Source organism: Panthera pardus, unplaced genomic scaffold (assembly GCF_024362965.1).
Source record: "Panthera pardus isolate Hobbes unplaced genomic scaffold, ASM2436296v1 HiC_scaffold_15, whole genome shotgun sequence".
Taxonomy (NCBI): Eukaryota; Metazoa; Chordata; class Mammalia; order Carnivora; family Felidae; genus Panthera; species Panthera pardus.
Window position 1 is genome coordinate 85,988,661 of NW_026526710.1, and position 18,854 is coordinate 86,007,514.

Below are 18,854 nucleotides of genomic sequence, written 5' to 3' on the forward strand. Positions count from 1 at the left end.
TCCATAGATGAAATATTCATCTTTCTAATACATAAAGGTCGACAAGAAGGAAAAGGCAATTGAAGAGAGAAATTGGCAAAACATGCCAACAACTCGTCCTTAGAGACAGAAACACTCTGGGTGCATGAAAAGTGCTGAGGTTTAACCATCAAAGAAACCTAAATTAAGAGAGCTGATTATTAATTTTCACCTATCAGACTGGCAAAGACTAAAATATTAATACTACCTTTGTGATGAACCCGTGAATAATCGGCACATCCTGCGATGTGACATCGCGTTTTTTGGGGGGGAAACTAGCAATATCTATCAAAATGTTAAAGAAACTCACCTTTTCACTGGGCGTTTCCACTTACGGGAATTCTTTGTTAAGAGTGCTCGGCACGTGCCCAGAGTCTGATTTTCATGACATGTGTGTCTAACAATATCTCTTACAGAATTTTTTAGCATGAAAATTTCGAAATATGCAAGTGTTCATCAGAAGGAGGGTAGGTAAATAAATTCTACAATTGGCTTACACTGGAATTTTATGCCACTGCTCATAAAAAATGAGGTGAATCCGTACTGCGCTGACATGTCCGTGCGTAATTTTTTCAAGTCGCAGAACACAGAGCACGTCTGGACCCTGCTCGGTTTAGATAAGATAGCGTAGGGGCGCCTGGGTGGCTCAGCCGGCTGAGCGTCCCACTCTTGGTTTCGGCTCAGGTCATGATCCCAGGGTCGTGTGATGGAGCCCTGCGTTACGCTCTCTGCTAAGCATGGAGCCTTCTTAAGATTCTCTCGCTCCCTCTCTGCGCCCCTCCCCCACTTGCTCTCTCTGTCTCTCTCCCTCTAAAAAATAAACAGAAATAAAGAAGATAGTGTATGTCAGAGTATCATACATACCTCCACACACAGTTGTGCACATTGTCTGCATTAGAAACACAAACACGTATACACATTAAACCCACATATCCACTTCCGTGGATGGTAAAAACCCAGGGTTGGGGGGGCATACAAAGAATTTGCAACTGTGAGTCTATGGGAATCTGGGAAGTTTTACTTTCATTTCCTGCTCTTTTTACTTTGCACCGTTTGAATTATTTACAAGTAGATTTCCTCTTACAATGTTATAAAAGCAGGGCAACTATCGAAAAGTCAAGATTAAAAGGCCAAAGGATCTGAGCCGTTTTTATGGAGCTGGATGCATAGTGCCAAATTGCTTCCAAACGTGTCGGGCCAGTTTGCTGAGCCAAAGTTCCACGCTGACCGTATGTGTTCATCCCCTGGTGAAAACTGATCTCCACGGCTGGACTTCTAGGGAAATCGTGGGGCAGCTCCTCGGTGGGCAGAGTGAGCCTCTCAGGCTGCGATTTGTCTCCAACTCTTTCTCCTTCGCCCACTGCCCACCGCAACCGTCTCCACATCTGACCTAGAGCAAACGCAGGGGAGGAAAACCCAACAGCAACACGAGCGAAATCCCAGTCCGGCCGTTTTGTCCTCCTCTGAGCCGCTCGTCACAAGGTCAGTGTTGCTGCGTGTGGCCGGCATTCAGCGGGGGCTATGGGAGTAGAATGGGCTTCGGTTATCCATAGACTCCCTTGCCAGGAGACCCGCAGATTTCCCGCCCTCAGTGTGCCCACCGGCCTGCCACCCGTCACCCCCGGAGTGAGGGCGACTCTCCACTCTAACTCTTCTAACCAAATGACGCCCCGGCTCTACGTCTGTCGCTCGTTGGCTGTGTCCTCCTGTTAGCAGGCAAGCCACTCAGGAGCAGGGGCATTGGCGTGTTTTGTTCGCTGACAATCCAAGTGACCAGAGCAATGCACGGCGCATAGTAGGTGCTCAGAACGGTGTCTTGGGTGAACAAGCAGCCACTTTGCTCCCACGGAGAGATGCCCGGCCGTCTTTCCAAATGGCCGCCCATGACTCAATGAACTAATGTAAAATTTTTAACGGATGACAGGCCGAGCATAAGATATCGGGGTTGAAAAGATTAGTATCTTTCTTTGCTCACAGTTTAGATTCCTGGGATCTGAAGATAGGGAGTCTCTGTAACCCAAACACAGATCAAAGCCTCCACTGTGCTTTGCAACACCCACTAAGTGCTTCCTTGGCCTGGACTTAATCAAGTCCAACGACAGCACTCTCCAGGCCACAAAATACAAGCTTCAACTTAAAAGTCTTTCTTTCTGGGGGCACCTGGGTGGCTCAGGGGGTTAAGCGTCTGACTTCAGCTCAGGTCATGATCTCACAGTTCGTGAGTTCAAGCCCCACATCGGGCTCTGTGCAGACAGCTCAGAGCCTGGAACTTGATTCAGATTCTGTTTCCCCCTCTCTCTGCCCCTCCCCTGCTCACACACTCTCTCTCTCTCAAAAATAAAATAAAAAAAACCCCATAAATTAAAAGTCTTTCTTTTTTTTTTAATTTGAACTTACACTGATGCAAAATGTCCCTCACTGCTCCATTTATATTCTAATCCTGCTTCTGCTGCCCTCCACCCCAGAGCTTGCAGAGCAAGTCGGGTTTGCTTCCCCTGCGGCGGGCTTGGACTGCCCATGTGGTTCTCCTTGCACCTCTTCCTGTCCAGCCTGGTCACGTGCAGACCGCTCCACCCGTCAGTTCGCACACCGCGTGTCAGCGTTTCCAGATCTTCCTCCTTCCCCGCGTCTCACTTTTGGACAGAGTCCGGCTTGCCCCCGAGAACGCCCGACCCGGCGGCGAGAGCGCCACGGCCGTCCGTGAACGCTTCCGTGACCGTGGCCGCAGACCACACTCGCTTCTTGGAGATCGTCTGTGGCTTGCGTGCTCCTGACTTCGTGATGCTCCGGTTATTTTAAATGTGAAGATAAATTGTTCACGATGGCAGGGACACGGGGCTGGCTTGTCGAGGCTTCTTGCTCCCACCCCCTGACGTTGGGGCCCTGTAATGTATTCAACATGTTTCCTTCGGTAAATAGCGGTTATAACGGTTTCCTTAGGTTTGGGCGATTGTATGGAACAGGCACAGGTGATATTCCAGATATTTAACAGCCCATACGGATCTCAACGAACCGGAATGGATGATGGATACGGACCAAGTGAACATTAATCAGTGTTTGGGAGCGATGGCATTTCTTCCACTGTCGGTGCGCTGGTGATCTGGGAGGGCATAGAGCATTTCCTACTCCCAAAGCGCCTGTCTTTCAAGCTTTGGAAACCTCAGGGTGAATCTGTCTCCTAACAGGCTTTGAGAAGCAGTGTCCCGTTTGCAAAACGTGTACGTGCCTTACGATCTGCAACGTTACATAAGGAAATAATATCTGTCCGTCCGTGTTGTCACCACTGACTGACGTGATGTGCCGGCAGGATGGGACCCGGCTGCCTGAGGTGGAGCCGGAGAGGAGATGTAGGCGGTGTGGACCGAGGGGGCTCACGAGTGCGTTCCTACACCACGCTTGTCTCAGGAAGCGTGACCCAGAGTAAATGCTGAAAATGTGTTGTGCGCCTATGAATGTTTTAAGGATAAATGTTTAAACCGCAGCTTGAATCATACACAATGGTGTTAAATTAAAGTCGTTAGCTTCGGGGAATCTGTTTCTGAAATGCACAGCGTCCGGAAGCTACACTGTAATTCTAGTGACCCATAGTGAACACACACCGATGTCTTTTTTTTTTATTTAAATGTACAAAATGTGCTGAGCTCCTAGGCGTTTGTGCCGAGATGCACTTCTGATCTCACGACGTGAACATCCTGCTATGTGAGAATTAACTGCCCTCGATATGACTGGTGGGAAGAGGCTGTGATATTTCTGTGTAACTTCCATTCACCTTGCATTAAGATGTCCACGATGCATTTTCTGTCAAGGAAAGTACCATTTTATAAAATTGTTCCTTATTAGCCCATATGGTGATGTCAGACGTTGCTAATACGACCCTCAGATTATTGCAGAGAGTGTCTTTAGGCTGAGACACGTATTTCCCATGCTGTCGCACAAAGCGGCTTGTTCAGCCCCTTCTCGGGGAACCAGGGCGAGTTTTGTTTGCTCGTCCTTTATACTTCTGTGGTGTCATCCCTAGTGACAGATGTCTGTTTCCCTTTTTCTTCTTCTCTTGGTTATCCTATAAGCATAGAAGTTAAAAAACATAATAATTAAGAAAAAGAACGTGCCTTATTTCCTTGCACATTCTGAAAGAGTGACTTTCAACTTTGCTCTGCATTGAGAACTTGCGAAAATGCATATTCCTGGGTCCAGCCTTAACAACTCTAACTTCAAAGGTCTAAAGAGGAGCCCAGTAGTCTGTATTTTTGGCAAGAGTCTCAGGGTTTTTTTTGATATACGTAGGGTGTAGGTCATGCTTTGAGAAATATTGTTAAGTACATTGATGCTACAAACATGGGTATATTCAATGTAAATTTCCTTTTGTTTTTAAGATGCCATTGAATCAGTCAGGCTCTATAGGTTTCACTCCTCTTTCACCTTCTATTCCATCCATCCATCCTACCTTCCTTTTCTATCCATAGATTCATCTGACCATCTATCTATCCTTCCCTCCTTCCATGCATCCATCCACCCACCCATCCATCCATCCATCCATCCATCATCCATCCATCCACATTTAACCGTTTTGAAGGGTTATTGTGTGTCTGGGGATTTGGCAATAAAAGAAAGACACAATATTGTCTTGAAAGGGCTCAAAGCAGAATCCTTTTTCCTTTTTGTCTGTTGCTGAAACAATAAACGATGCTCTGATTTAAACAAATAACAACAAAAAGAGTAAAACAAAGCTGTTTTCAGGTTTATTTGAATTTTTTACTATTACCTCCACCCATGATGTTATTAATGATTAAAATTGAGGAATTACAGGGAACTGTAATGAATCTAAGATCTATAGAAGTTGCCGGACGGTCCTCTCTCACACACAGTGGTATGGATATAGACACACTGACTCTGGTGAGAATCACCCACTCTCGGATTTCATCTATTTAGAACCAGCAGTTAGCATTTTGAGAGATCTTAAGGACCTGATCCTTCCTTTTACAGACTGGGAGGGTCATGTGTCCTGTGAATGCCTCCGGGCAGCCTGGTACTTAAAATATCACTACATCTCATTCCCTATCACCTTCTTTGTTTTATCATCTTGGGTGGATAAGTTTAGTTTGGCTACAAATTTGTGTGAAATGGATTATATAGAGTGCGAATTTTAATGTTAAAGTCAAACATATGCACTTTTTTTTTCAAGTGGATAATACAAAAACGTACCTTTTAATTATGGAAGACAAAGCTTAAAAAAGTATTCTTTTTACAAAAATAATAAGCCTGAATCTATTAATACTTTGAAAAAAAAATGGTACTGCCTGGGAATTCATTTGTGTCTAGTAGAATTTTACTTATGTCATTTGCATAACTTCTTTTTTCTTCAAAGTAATTTTTTCATATGTTAAATTGCCATAAGCACATCTGAAGAGTTAAGATATATTCAGTTGTATATGTAATTTCTAAAGAGGTCTAAAATCTATACTTTTTCCCCCTTAAATCAGGAATTTCAATGAGGTTGACAGCAAAAGTAGATTTTAGGGATGCCTCGGTGGGTCAGTCAGTTAAGCACCTGACTTTGGCTCAGGTCATGATCTCACCGTTCATGAACTCGAGCCCCACGTTGGGCTCTGTGCTGACAGCTCGGAGCCTGGATCCTGCTTCAGATTCTGTGTCTCCCTCTCTCTCTGCCCCTCCCCTGCTCACATTCTGTCTCTCTCTCAAAAATAGAAAAAATAAACATTAAAAAAATTGTTTTTAAGTAGATTTTAATTGTGATTTTGGGGAAGATTTCCACTTTCTTAAAACTTTGCTTTTAATAAGGTCTCCCAAGGCACAAATGCATCAGGGATGTACTATTGCAATGCCTCCCCAGTGGCTCTGCACTGGTATGTGCTTGAGTTCATGTTTTTTCCCATTGTTACCCAGCTATCTGGCACTGATTGAATTCTTGTGAATTTTTAAAACACTAAAAAGATGGAAAAGATGGCCTGTTTTGAAAATTACAAATGAAATTAATTACGTACCTTAAAAAGTTCAACATCCACCAAGCCGCCCTGTCTGTCCACCCATCCATCCATCCATCCATCCATCCTTCCCTTTATCCATCTATCCTTCTATCCATCCATATTTTAACCACTTTTAATAATTCATAATACCAAGACGAATGGTTATTAACCATGAAACACCCTTTACTGATCCTGGTTAGTGTTGGTGTTGACCTGTCACTTGAAATCCAAAGGTTGATTTCTTTTGTACGCACCAGGGATGGCCAATACACAAAGTGGGTGGTGAGAGCACAGAGAGGCGTTACATGGGTGGTTTTGTTCTCCAAAAAATTTCTGAGGATTTTTAAATCCTCATGCATGCACTCAATGGAAAGAAGGATTGTCACATTTTGGTCTTTTCAGTACTATCCACATACCCAAATAGCAATCACATTCATAAGGGGCATCGCTAATATACACACATAGAAAGAGCCTCTGTAAACAACCCCAGGAGTGTGAACGGAAGTATTATATAGTCAGTACAATCTCTCCTCTATTCAGATGGTCATCTGCACTTTCCCCACCGGTCATGGAGACTTTGCCAGGATCTCTGTAGAATATTGTGGTATCTAGTAGAATATTTAAATTGTGTAAGTTTAAACTTCTAACCACATTTAGCAACCTCCTTTTTTCTTTTTCTTTTGGAAGAGAGATGGTGGAAACAGTGAAAACAGATCTCTGATATTCCGCCCAGATCAGATGGACACGGGTCTAGGGTAAACAATCATATATCAGATTTCTCTAGACCCTCCGTTGGTGTCAAAAGCTCCCCCACTGCCTGTCCCTGCCCCACCCCCCAACTGCTGCCCTTTTAGGATCCTTCTAAATCGTATTGACCAGGCTCACATAAAATTGGTCTTTACAAGGGCAACTGTGGGTAACGTGAATGCCATCCTTCAGAGAGAGCTTCGTTAGCTGCCCAGGTGACCGGGCAAATGGTGCCATCAGGTAAGGTCTAGGACCAAACACCTAAACCTTATGCATCACCACCCCAGGGACACTTGGTGACACAGCCTCACAGACCTTAAACCACAACAGAAAGGGAGGTGATGTTGCACCAGGCAAATAATGCCTTTAGTTGTTTGGTCCCAGCCACGACCTTCTACGGGCAACTTGGTGTTTTTGTTTTGTTTTGTTGTTTTTGTTTTTGTTTTTTTTTAGTAAAGCAATTCATTTTATTCTTGAATTGTTCTACACAAAAAAGTGATCTCTGCTATATGCATTTAACAAAAATACAAAACTCAGAATAAAATTTTAGTTTGCTTTCTTGTTTCTATTTTTTAAATTTTTTTAATGTTTATTTTTGAGAGAGAGAGAAAGAGAGAGATAGAATGTGAGTGGGGAAGGGACAGAGAGAGAGGGAGACACAGAATCTGAAGCAGGTTCCAGGTTCTGAGCTGTCAGCACAGAGCCCGATGCAGGGCTCAAACAAAGAATCGCGAGATCATGACCTGAGTCAAAGTTGGACACTTAAATGACTGAGCCACCCAGGTGTCCCATTCTTGTTTCTATTTTTAATGAAACTAAAAAAATATGTATTTTCTTAGATTTCTGACTGGTTACTTACATCATTTTTTTCTATTGCAGTAAAACATACAAACAGAAAATGTGCGATCTGACCATTTTTATGTGTACAAGTTAGTGACATTAATGACATTCACAATGGTGTGCACCCATCACCACTTTCCATTTCCAAAACCTCTTCATCACTTCAAAGGGCAAATTTAAGCCCCATCAATATTCCTGGACTTAATGAAGCAGATGAAAGAAGAAGCAGTAAGCTGTAATAAGTGATCAAGGTGATACACTTATTCTGGACATGAAACTCTCGGGTTTTTGAACTAAACTCCAAGCAAAACCCAGAAGTAGAGCCCAAGGTCACGTCTTTCACTCAGACCCGCTGGCTCCCGAGTTTCCCCTTCTATTCTCAATGCTTTTCTCTTCATTTCGTCCTATCAGTTGGAGGTTTGCGTCATTCCCCTTGTATTTAAATCTAGTGGGTCTTACTGTGCCCAGTGTTTTTTGTCTGGCTTTGCTCTGAAATTACTTTTTCCCCAGAGAATACGTGACACCAAGCAGAGAATGAGATTCAACGTTACAGTCAAGGTGGTGCATTATTTCAAGTCTTGAAAACCATAATCGCCTTTTCCTTTGGCCCCAGGAGCACCTTTTGCCGGGTGAGTAGGGACCGTTCCTTGCCCCAGGACCAAGGTGGGGGCCCTGGCTCCCTCCGCAGGGGCAGGGGGCGAACGGGTCTGGGTTCGAAGTCTGAGCCAGCTCCTCAGAGGCTGAATCTCATTCGCCAACCTCGTTCCAGTCTCTACTTGAAGTCCTCTGGTGCCCCACTGTCACCCACTGCAGAGCCCGGAGGGATCGCTTGACTGTGGCTCCTGGATCCCCCTCCCCCAAGCCCTTCCATTACCAACAGAATCCAGGGCTGGCAGAGTGGATTGCTTCGAGAAGGGCTCTGCCGTTGTTGTCGGTGTTTCTGTATCTATGGCAACAGTAAGACGTTTTTTGTGAATAACTGGAAAAAAAAAAAAGGTGTTCAAATCTCCCCTGGTAAACTGTCAGCGCGTAAGTTATTTCTGGCTTTAAACGTTATTTTTAATGAATACATATTTTTACGGGCAACCCTCTCTAGGAGTTATGTGCTCCGGGGTGCGTAATGGGGGGTGTTTGCTTTCAGTTACGTGCGAGGGGAAAATGCAGTGAGTCAGAAGAGGGAGTAAACACGCAAGAAAAGCGTTGTGTGAGCGAGCGAGTGGGGTTCTCCTGGACTTCCTATTACCGATGGCAGTGAATGCCAGCTGACGGGACCGGAAAGCCAGGAAGTAGAGCAGGGCGGGCTCTGGTGGGACCCTCCGAGGTGTTGGAAGGTGTCCCCAGGAATTCTTGCATCCCGGCCCGTCTCCACCCAGCCTGATCTTCATGGACAAGGGCAAGGATCTGAACGAGAATCTTTCCCTCAGTCTAGGAGGAGGCAGTTTTGACACTGGTCTATTGGGCCCAGAGTGGAAAACACAGGCACAGCGTGGGGGTGGTGAAGAAGGGAGAAGAGTGGGGAGGAGCAGGAAGACGAGACGACCAGGTGGTGCCCCTCTGGCAATGCAGGTAAGGCCCCCCCCGGGGTGTCCACACCCCACCCCAGCCTCCCTCCCTACCCTGCACTGCCCACACAGCACCTGAGCTAGGGACCAAGGGAGACCAAACCCTTTTGGGAATGAGGCAGGGTCCAGGCACACATTCTTTCCCACTTAAATTCATATCCAATAAAGAAATGGGGACCTGGGGGGCGCCTGGGTGTCTTAGTCAGTTAGGCATCCGACTCTTGATTTCGGCTCCGGTCATGATCTCATGGTTTGTGGGTTCGAGCCCTGCGTTGGGTTCCTTGCTGAGCTTGGAGACTGCTTAAGACTCTCTCCGTCTCTCCCTCTGCCCCTCTCTAGCGTGCTCTCTCCCTCTCCAAAATAAAAAATTAATTAATTAATTAATTAATTAGTTTTTTTTTTTAAAGCAAGAAATGGGGATTTTGTCCCCAGGTTGAAGTGTGCCCCCTAGGTCGTGTGGAGGGGAAGCAGGCCGCTAGTTCTGTCCAGACAGTCATGGCTGAGTAAGCACGGCCGCTGGCCATACACATGCTACCTGTTTCCTGAGGGCCCCACAGAGCACATGGCGATCTCGGGGGGGGGGGGGGGGGGGGCGGGGTGATGGCGGGAGGGTGGCCCAGGCTGTGATCGGGGTGAAGAAGGCACTCATCCCAAAGGCCTGGGGAAGGGTGGAAGGCATGACGAGTCACGCAGTGTAGAAAGAGAACAGCGAGGGCGCCTGGGGGGCTCAGTGCCTTGAGCGTCCGACTCTCGACTTCAGCTCGGGTCATGATCTCATGGTTTGTGAGTTTGAGCCTTGTGTCCGGCTCTGCACTGACAGCATGGAGCCTGCTTGGGGCTCTCCCTCTCCCTCTGCCCCCCCCCCCATGTGATCTCTGTCTGTCTGTCTGTCTCTCTCTCTCCCTCTGTCTCTGCCCCTCCCCTGCTCTTTCTCTCCGAGGAACATGACGGTGGCACGCAGCTGGCCAAGGTGCAGGGAGGGGTGTTCTCTTTCTGGACACAACCAGTGCTCTCCCTCAACCCCCTATTCCCACCCCCCCGACCCCACCCCCGCCCCAGCCCCAACCGGGAACTTGCAAAACATTTCAAGTCGTGCTGAGAAAGGAACATGGAGGTGAGCAGACAGGAAGAGGCTGGGTGTGAGAGTTAGACCAGAGTCGACGTCCATGCTGTGTCTTCTAAGCACAGAGAACCCCCATGCTGGTGCCGCCGTGCAGAGACTCTGGGGGACTCAGTCGTCCTCTTCTGCTGCTGAGGAGACCAGTACCTAGGGAGGTCATTTTGTGACCGAGTCTAGGCCAAAACTTATCTCTTTCCACCATGGCCTAGCACCCAGTTCGTCAAGTTGTGCAAGGAGAATTCACTCGAGGCAGAGAGGAGCGGAGCCCTGGGCTGCCCGGCACCAACCTGCCTCCTCGCCTCGCTGTGGGGTCGCCTGTGGTCATGGCACCCAAACTGCCTTCCTGTCTGTAAATGGACCTGATGCTGACAGTCCCCACTGAAAAGTTACAAGGGCAGGGCCCGGTACATAGTGATTGCTCATTAAATAGTAGCTGCTGTTATTATAGGAAACGCAGAGCCAAACAGAGGTGGCAGAGGGGAAAGTGTAGGGCACGAACCTGAAGGCAACTTTGGGTTTTGAGCCCCGGGGGGCGCCCAGGGGCCTCACCGAGACTCGGTTTCTGGTCTGTGAGGGGACGTCGTGGTAGGTGTTCAGCAGCCCGCTGCAGGTGGCCATCAGGAGCCCCTGCAGGCGCGGGCTGTGGATGGGGCTCGTGTTCAAGGACAAGGAAGCATGCAGAGGGTCCGGGACAGGCAAGGAGTGTGTAAGGATTCGGGAGGAGGCAGGGGAGCTGAACGAGACAGAGCAGGGAAGCAGCGGAGGGAGAAGCGTGACAAACAGTCAGGAGTTTGTATCTGGATCGTGGTGCCGGACCACAACAGGTGGAATACTGAACCTGAGTTTCAGCCACCTTGAAGGTGGTTCAAGGCCACCGCTCCCTTGTGAGGAAAGGGAGGGGGGCCGAGAAGGGGAGGAGCAGAAAAGAGGGGTGGGCTTTGTGTGTGGCTTGGGAGAGCCCTCCTTGTAGTCACACAGGAGAACCCCGTGCCGCCCCCCGCCCCCCCGGGAGAAGAACCACAACTTTGAGGGCTTCTGCTCTTACACTTGTCCGGAGTCCTGTTTTCTCCATTTGTTGCTTTAACTAGGAAAATACATTAAGTGATTTTAGAAGGTCGTTGTGGCTGAGCCAGGTCATATCCTGTACGTGCAGTTGCAGAGAGAGCCTGTACCCTCTTAGGTTAGAGAAGAGGTTCCTCTAAATTTGCAGTGACGGGCAGGAGGGATCGCCAAAAGGAGGGCCCGTAACCGCTCTGATTTGGCGCTGGGGACCCACATTTTCAGACGTCCCGCACGCGTGAAGATGAGGACGTAAACTGAGCCAAACAACCCAAGATTAATTTGACATTATTCAAGCATCGGTTATATGTGCTGCTTTCTCTTCCGATCGCATTAAGACAAATGGGAGAATTCTCTGCCTCCCAGAAACGAATCTGTCCAGCGTGATCTCAACCCTTAAAGTTGAACAAACACTCTTCAAAACCATGAGGAATCAGTTGGCCCAGTTGGGTCTTTCCGGTTGGAAGATGAATAAGCAAGGAGCCTCTGACATTTCGTTTCACTGACATTTTATTTTGTTCTAAGTCCTTTTTTTTCTGTTTCCTCAAGTACATTTTCTACTAAGATGCTGCAAACAGACATCAGAATGAGTCAGAACCCACTTAAATGTATTGAGCCTCACAGGTTTGGCGATTTAATTACATGTTTGAGGGGGTTTATAAATAGCGTTCGATCTGCCTGTGCGTCAGATACCTACTAGGCAGTGGTCGCGGTGTCCCTGGGTCTGCGTCCTGAACATCGGGCCGCCCTCGGGACGCAGCAGGATGAAGAGTCAAGACACGTACACACTTGCTGTAGGAATGTGCAAAGATTGGGATTTGGTTACCCCCGGGAAGGGCTTTATCTTCTAGAGAGTTCCCGGACGAGGGGCTCAGTGTATGGTGAGAAAGCACCTGGGAAGGAAACACCACCAGTCGCAGGTTGACACTGGGCCTGGCCCGCCTTGAGGCTGAGCCCAGCAAAGGGACCCACGGTCGTCCAGGCTCCCGGGGAAAGCCAAGGTGTCGTCCGGTGGAAGGAACAGAGTAGCTGACGACGACAGGAGGGTTTGTAGCTTGGCGTCGGGAACCCCGTCACCTGGGAGACCCCAGACACCAGATGCAGACTGAGTCCTAACAGAAAAGGCCACTCGCACCACACAGGCAGAGAAGCGGCACAGTTGATGCCTGGTTCTGAGCAAGGGATGTGGGTGTCTGATCGTCCTCCGGCCCGAAGACAGGACTGCCGCTGGCGGTAACAGGACTGAACTTGCAAAGGAAGGTTCTACAGACCTGGAGCTCACAGGGCCATGAGGAGAGGAGCGAATGGACGGAAAGGGTTGTGTGCCTCTTCGTGCAGCCATAACGCGAAAGGGCAGGTGCCCAGCTCCGGTCTGGGAGTCCCTCCTCCTCCCTCTCGTTGTGGACGAGTAGAGCCTTCCCTGCTTCACAGCGCTCAGGGCTTAAAAGGCCACGGGGCCGTGCCTGGCGGGATCAGAAATATCCAGCAACACACATCTAAGGATGGTCAGTGGTGGAGGTTGGTCAGAATCACTGAGTGTGGGGGCGCCTGGGGGCTCAGTCGGTTGGGCGTCCGACTTCGGCTCGGGTCAAGATCTCCCGGTCCGTCAGTTCGAGCCCCAGGTCGGGCTCTGTGCTGGCAGCTGGGAGCCTGGAGCCTGCTTCGGATTCTGTGTCTCCTTCTCTCTCTACTCTTCCCCTGCTCATGCTCTGTCTTTCTGTCCTTCAAAAATAAATAAAATTAAAAAAGAAAATCACTGACTGTGACCATCAGGAATGGAGGAGGTGAAGGCAGGTGGAGAGAAATCCGGAATCAGCAAGGCGCCTGGCAGACGAAACCCACAATGTGAGCACTTCCAAAAGGAGGGGTCCAGTGGGGCATAGTCACAGAGGATCCAGAAGAAGTTTCAAAAGTCTGGGATGTGGGAGGGGCTGGTCCGAGTAGGGCAATGACCACTGCCCTCCCGTGGGCAGTCCCTTTCAGTGACCTGTCCATCAAAGCAAGCTTGGACACCGAAAAATAGCACTCTAAGTCAGCTTTCCTATTTCACTTCTAAAGTATCTATTATCTGGGGTTCCTGGGTGGCTTAGCTGGTTGAGTGTCCAACTCTTTTTTTTTGTTTGTTTAATTTTTTTTAATCCTTATTTTTGAGAGAGAGAGAGAGAGACAGACAGAGACAGAGCATTAGCAGGGAAGGGCAGAGAGAGAGAGAGACACCGAATCTGAAGCAGGCTCCAGGCTCTGAGCTGTCAGCACAGAGCCTGACGCGGGGCTCAAACTCATGGACTGCAAGATCACGACCTGAGCCAAAGTCGGACGCTTAAACGACTGAGCCACCCAGGCGTGCATCCCAAGTGTCCAACTCTTGATTTTGGCTCAAGTTATGATATCATGGTTCATGGGATCAAGCCCCGAGTTGGGATCCATGCTGTTTGGATTCTCTCTCTCCCTCTTTCTGCCTCTCTCTCTCCACCCCTCCCCTGCCCATGTTTTCTTTCTCTCTCCCTCAAAATAAATAAACTTTAAAAATAAAATAAAGTATCTATTCTCAAAGCAATCTATCCTATTTTGGAATTAGATAGTGGTGATGGTTGCATAACACTGTCATTACACTAAAACCTCTGAACTGCACACTTCAAAGTGGTAACGTTTATGGTGGATGAATTGTGTCTCAGTGAAAAAAATGATTCATAAATTGGTTGAAATCGCTTTTAAAAATATTAAATGGTGCAAAGTTAAAAATTGAAATCTCTTGATCCCTTCCCTGACCTACACATTCCTCATTCCCATAAGGAAAACCATATTAGCACCCTTCCAGAAATGATCCATGACTATAAAAGTATGTATGTGCATATTTTTTTAATAAAAATAGAATCACACTATAAGTAGTATTTTGCAGTTGGCTTTTTAAAAAATGTAACAGTGAACCTTTCCATGTCAATACAAATAAATATACTCAATTTTCCAAGAGGTGCTAAGTGTCCCATCGCATGGCATTCCGTCGTTGATATAAGCAGCCTTTCATCATTTGGGGGCATTTAAATGTTCCCCAAATTTCGCTGGGAGACCTGTTACTGAAAGTGTTAATGCCCACACCTCTGTGCACTTACGTAAGCATCTCCATTTTTATTTGGACACGACGTGTAATTTTAACAGAAGGGTTTTTGAGAAAACGGTTCTGGTTAAAAAAAAAAAAGAGAAAGAAACCATGTGAAAACCACTAATTAGGTGGTCATATAAGCCACGTTCCCCCCGTAGTCTCCGAAGGGACCCCCGAGCAACCTTGCCCCCAGGTGTCCATGCCTGTGTGGGGTCCCATCCCACACTAGATAGAGCTGACCGCTGTGACCAAAGGGGTGACGCGGGGATGACATTGCCTGCTGTCCAAGCTGTGGTGTTTGAAGACATTGCACCTTTTCTGCCTTCTGCTGCCTGATGGCTCATTCTGGAGGGAGACGGCCACCATGTCTTGGGGACAGACGAGCAGCCCTGTGGAGACCTCCGTGATGAAGAACCAGCTTGCCAGCCACGCGAGTCAACTGTCTTGGCCGTCGCCTTCAGGCGACTGCAGGCCTGACCCACGGTGACTGCAGTGTCATGACAGACCCTGAGGCAAACCACCAGCTAAGCCACTCCTGAACTCCTGACCCACAGAAACCGTGCAATAACGGTTCCTGTTGTTCAAAGCCTCTAAGTTTGGGGACACTTTGTTACGCAGCAACAGATAACTAGTACACCTGGAAGTCTGTGGTTTGGTGTCCCAGAGTCTTAATTTCTGTTTAAACCCCACCTTTGATTCTGCCCCCACTGGAGGCCTGTGGTAGGTCTCACTAGCTTGAGACACTCAACCATTTCAACGGTATGTCTGTACTGCGGCCCAGAGTCCTGGAAGGGGACAGGAGCTGTCAAGGAAGGACACTGAACCCACGTTAAAACTGAACATTGGTGGGGCGCCTGGGTGGCTCAGTCAGTTAAGCGTCTGACTCGTCATTTTGGCTCAGGTCATGATCCCAGGGTCATGGGATCAGCCCTGTGTCGGGTTCCCTGCTGAGCATTGAGCCCGCTTGAGATTCTCTCTGTGTCTCCCCCTCCCTCCAACTCTCGTTTTCTCTAAAATAAGTAAAAAAAAAACAAATAAAATTTGAAACTGGGCATTGGTTATTTAGTCACTGCGGTCCTTGAGAAAGCAATTTCATACAACGATAGAAGGATGTAGAGGCCAGATCTTATGAATCTGAGAGTAGACCCTCACCAGTAGAGGTGAAGAAGGATGGGAACGATTATTTCAAGTTGGTGGTGGTGAAGGGAAGGAAAGGGGTCCTTGGCTCTTCGTTGCACGCAGCAGTGAGTTTACTTTGCAGGAAGAGGAGGAATGAGTGCTTGGGATGAAATTAAAAACGTGAGCTCTGGCGGGGAGCGGATGCAGAGAGGAGGTGTAAAAGGAGAAGGCATTTCGAGCTGGACCCCAGTCATTTCCCTGCACATTTGCCCGGGGCTGGAGATCCCCGTAGCCTGGAGAGAACTGGGAAGGACGGGTGTCAGGCCGAGGAGCCCACAGGGGAGGAATGGGCTCTATCGGCCGCGGCCAGAGTCCACCCTGAGTTGGAGAGCATCACCTTAGCGGGGCCCGGTCCACGCGGCTTTGTGACTTGAGCTACAGGACAGATGTGGACACCCCAAGACAGGACAGGCCTCTCGGTGCTTGGGGCTGCGTCTGGCACCCTGTGGGCGCTGGGTCACAATGCGTGGAGTGAACGGGAGGGTACGTGAGGATAGAGGAGGGTCGGTGATGCAGCCTCACACTTTTCAGCGGCTGAAGGCGGGACTCCAGGAGGTAAACCGAGTCCCGCTGGGGATGATGGGATAGGGGACGGGCGGGCTCGGGCCTGGGGCTGACTTAATAGGAGGAACAGGGCCTGAGAGGGAAAGAGATTGTGCGGAAGGTGACAGCGAGCCCAAGCCTGGGTGCCGCAGGGGCGGAGCTGCCGGGGCCCCTGCAGCCGCCTCTTCATCCAGAGCTAATGCCTTTTTGTTTCCCTCTCGAAGGTCCTTGAGTCCTGGCAAAGCCCTGGGTTGCTGGAGACAGTGGTGGCTTTGTGCTTCTCTCTGAAATAAAACTTTTATTCTAAAAAAAAAAAAAACCAGAAAATGTATCCAATGCGTGTGTCATCCCCCCAGTGCTCCCATCTTCCCAACTCTGGGGGGCGGGGGAGGCAGCCCCGGTTCACCAGGGCACTAGCCTCGGCTCCGGATTGTTTCCCCCCTTCTGGATTTCTGCTGTAATGCACTGAAGATGCACAGGAAATCTAATTCCAAACCCTGGCTTTTATTTCCCTTCTTCCGGCCTAACCCTTTCACCGTGAGGAGAGAGCTGGCCGCGTGGCCAGGCAGAGTCCCCGTTGGGTGGAGTTTCAAGGAGGCAGCAGGACGCAGGGCCGGGCGTCCGCTGCAGGCACAGGTGCCGCGGGCGGGAGAAAGGCTGCCGGTGCCTCGGGCCTCCCGGGGAGAAGCGGGCTTCCAGTGCGTGAACTCGGCGAGGACAGGGTGAATCACGGGCCCCCGGAGCCAGCTGCGGGCTGTGTGCACATGAACCACATTCTCCGCCCTCGCTCTGCAGGGCGATTCGCGTCCCGGTGACCGACTTGCGCTAACGTTTCTCAGCGGCAGCCTTAGGATTCCCCCCCCCCCCCCCGCCCCGCCCCGGCGACAGGCTGCAGCTCTCCGGGCCACGGCAGGGAGGAGGGCCCTCGGCCACGGAAGAGGTGTGCCAACTGGGAAGAAGGCCGTGACGTTGAGCGTCACGGGCACTAAAAAGTTTCTAGGACTCCGAGCTCGAGCGTCGCGGGGCGGCCCGCGCTGTTTCTTAAAACCCGACGGACACCCCGCGCGTGGTGCGGGTGCCTGCGGACCCCGGGGAGCGGCGGGCAGCTCTGCCCTCCGCGGGCCTCCGGCTCCGGCGGCACCCGCCTCACCTCGGAGCGCCGGGAATGAGGTCACCGCGCGGGAGCCGCGCGGGCGGGAGTCGCCGGGGCGGGGGCGGGGGTCCCTCCCGGGACGCCGGGGTCGGGACTCCCTGGTTCGTCCTCCCCCGGAAGGCAGGCGCCGGGCGGGCTCGCCGAGCGGGGGGTCCGGGGGCCCGGGGAGCCACGAGGAAGGCGGCGTGCGGACGCGGGGACGCACTCCCGGGACAATGCAGAAAATGGGAGCCGCGCTCAGCTCCTCCTCCCCGGGCGAGGAGGCGGCGCCGGCGGCCGGGTCCCCACCCCCGGCTGCGCGGGGCCCGGGAGGCGACGGAGGGGGGCGGGGGGCAGGGCCTCGGTCCCCGCGCGCCGCCCCCGCCCGCTCCGCCGGCGCTCGGGGGACGGCCTCCACGCCCCGCCGCGCCGCGGGCCTTTGTCTCTGCGGGGGGCCGGGGCGCCCCCTGCCGGCGGGTGTGCGGCTGTGCTCTCGGGGTCGCCGCGGGCTGGGGTGGGGCGTCCGGCCGCGCTCGGGGGTCCGGCAGGGCGGGGTGGGGGGGGTGGGGGGGGGTGGGGAGTGCTCCGGCCTTGCTCTCCGTGTCCCGCGGTCGGGGAGCGGATGGGTGCGGCGGTGCTCGGGGATCCCCCGGGCCGGGTCGGGGGGAGGCGGCCGTGCTCTCCGGGGACCCGTGTCGGGGAGCGCGGGATCCGGCCGTGCTCGGGGGTCCCGCGGGCCGGGGTGTGTGTGTTGGGGGGGGGGGGGCGGATCCGGCTTGCTCGGAGGTCCCCCGGCCCGGGGGGGGGGGGGGTCTGGCCTTGCTTCGGGGTTCCGCGGGCCGGGCGACGTGGTGGGGTGGGGGGGTTCCGGCTTGCTCGGGGGTCCCCCGGCCGTCCGCTCGGAAGGGCCGCCCTGCGCGCTCGGGGACGGACGGGGAGAGGGCCTCCTCGCGCGACCCTCTCTCCCTGGCTTTTCCGGCAGGACCGACAATCTTGCGCTTGTGCCCACAAACGCTTTAGAAAATCGACTCTCTTAATCTTTCCAAAGATGTTACCCCGGCTGCAAAGTCGTGGCACTCTGAAAACCTTTTAAGTCAGTATACCAAAGGGCTTTAGTCGGGATTAAAAGCAAAATGCCAAAATTTGGCTTTTAAAACGCCACGTCTAAATGCAACCTAAGCACAATCGTAGATCGATGCAAAACAGGCCCTCGCGAGAGCCCCCCTCCCCTGCGCGCAGCGCTGTTTGCCCTGAGCCCCAGCACCCCCAAATCCTGGGAACTTCTTTTCTGGCGGGCGGCGGCGTGGAAGCTTGAGCTCACAGAAGGGATTTTCAGTCGGCCAAGGATTTAAGTCAGTGCGTGTCCTGGAAAAACCGACTCACTCCCAGCTCGAGGTGGCCCGGAGAGGTGGGCCTGGGACTCACGACTCCTGGGCGCCCTGGCCGGCGACCCGTCCTCTCTCTGCGGCCCTTTTGGAGGCCTCTGCCCCAGCCAGTGCCCAGCATAGCGTAGGTGCTCAGGAACGACGCCGCAGAGAGCCGCTGCAGCGCACTTGGCTTTCTAGAAGCA

The 18,854-nt window shown here is 51.2% G+C and overlaps 1 protein-coding gene across 1 annotated transcript; it reads right to left on the reverse strand.

The window, feature by feature from the left end:
- Positions 1-15,457: 15,457 nt before the first annotated feature.
- Positions 15,458-18,790, reverse strand: LOC128776982 (translation initiation factor IF-2-like). Its single transcript, XM_053901915.1, has 2 exons — positions 18,668-18,790; positions 15,458-17,816 (listed from the first exon to the last, which is right to left on the reverse strand). Exons 1-2 carry the CDS (start codon positions 18,788-18,790, stop codon positions 16,566-16,568), a joined length of 1,374 nt encoding a protein of 457 aa, XP_053757890.1. The 3' UTR covers positions 15,458-16,565.
- Between the last annotated feature and the right edge of the window lie 64 nt (positions 18,791-18,854).

Coding starts and splice junctions, on each gene's coding strand:
- LOC128776982 (XM_053901915.1), bottom strand. CDS start 18,790: ATGCTGGGCACTGGCTGGGGCAGAGGCCTCCAAAAGGGCCGCAGAGAG. Junction 17,817..18,667: donor CGGGCCACCTCGAGCTGGGA/GTGAGTCGGTTT, acceptor CGGACCCCCGAG/CGCGGCCGGACGCCCCACCC.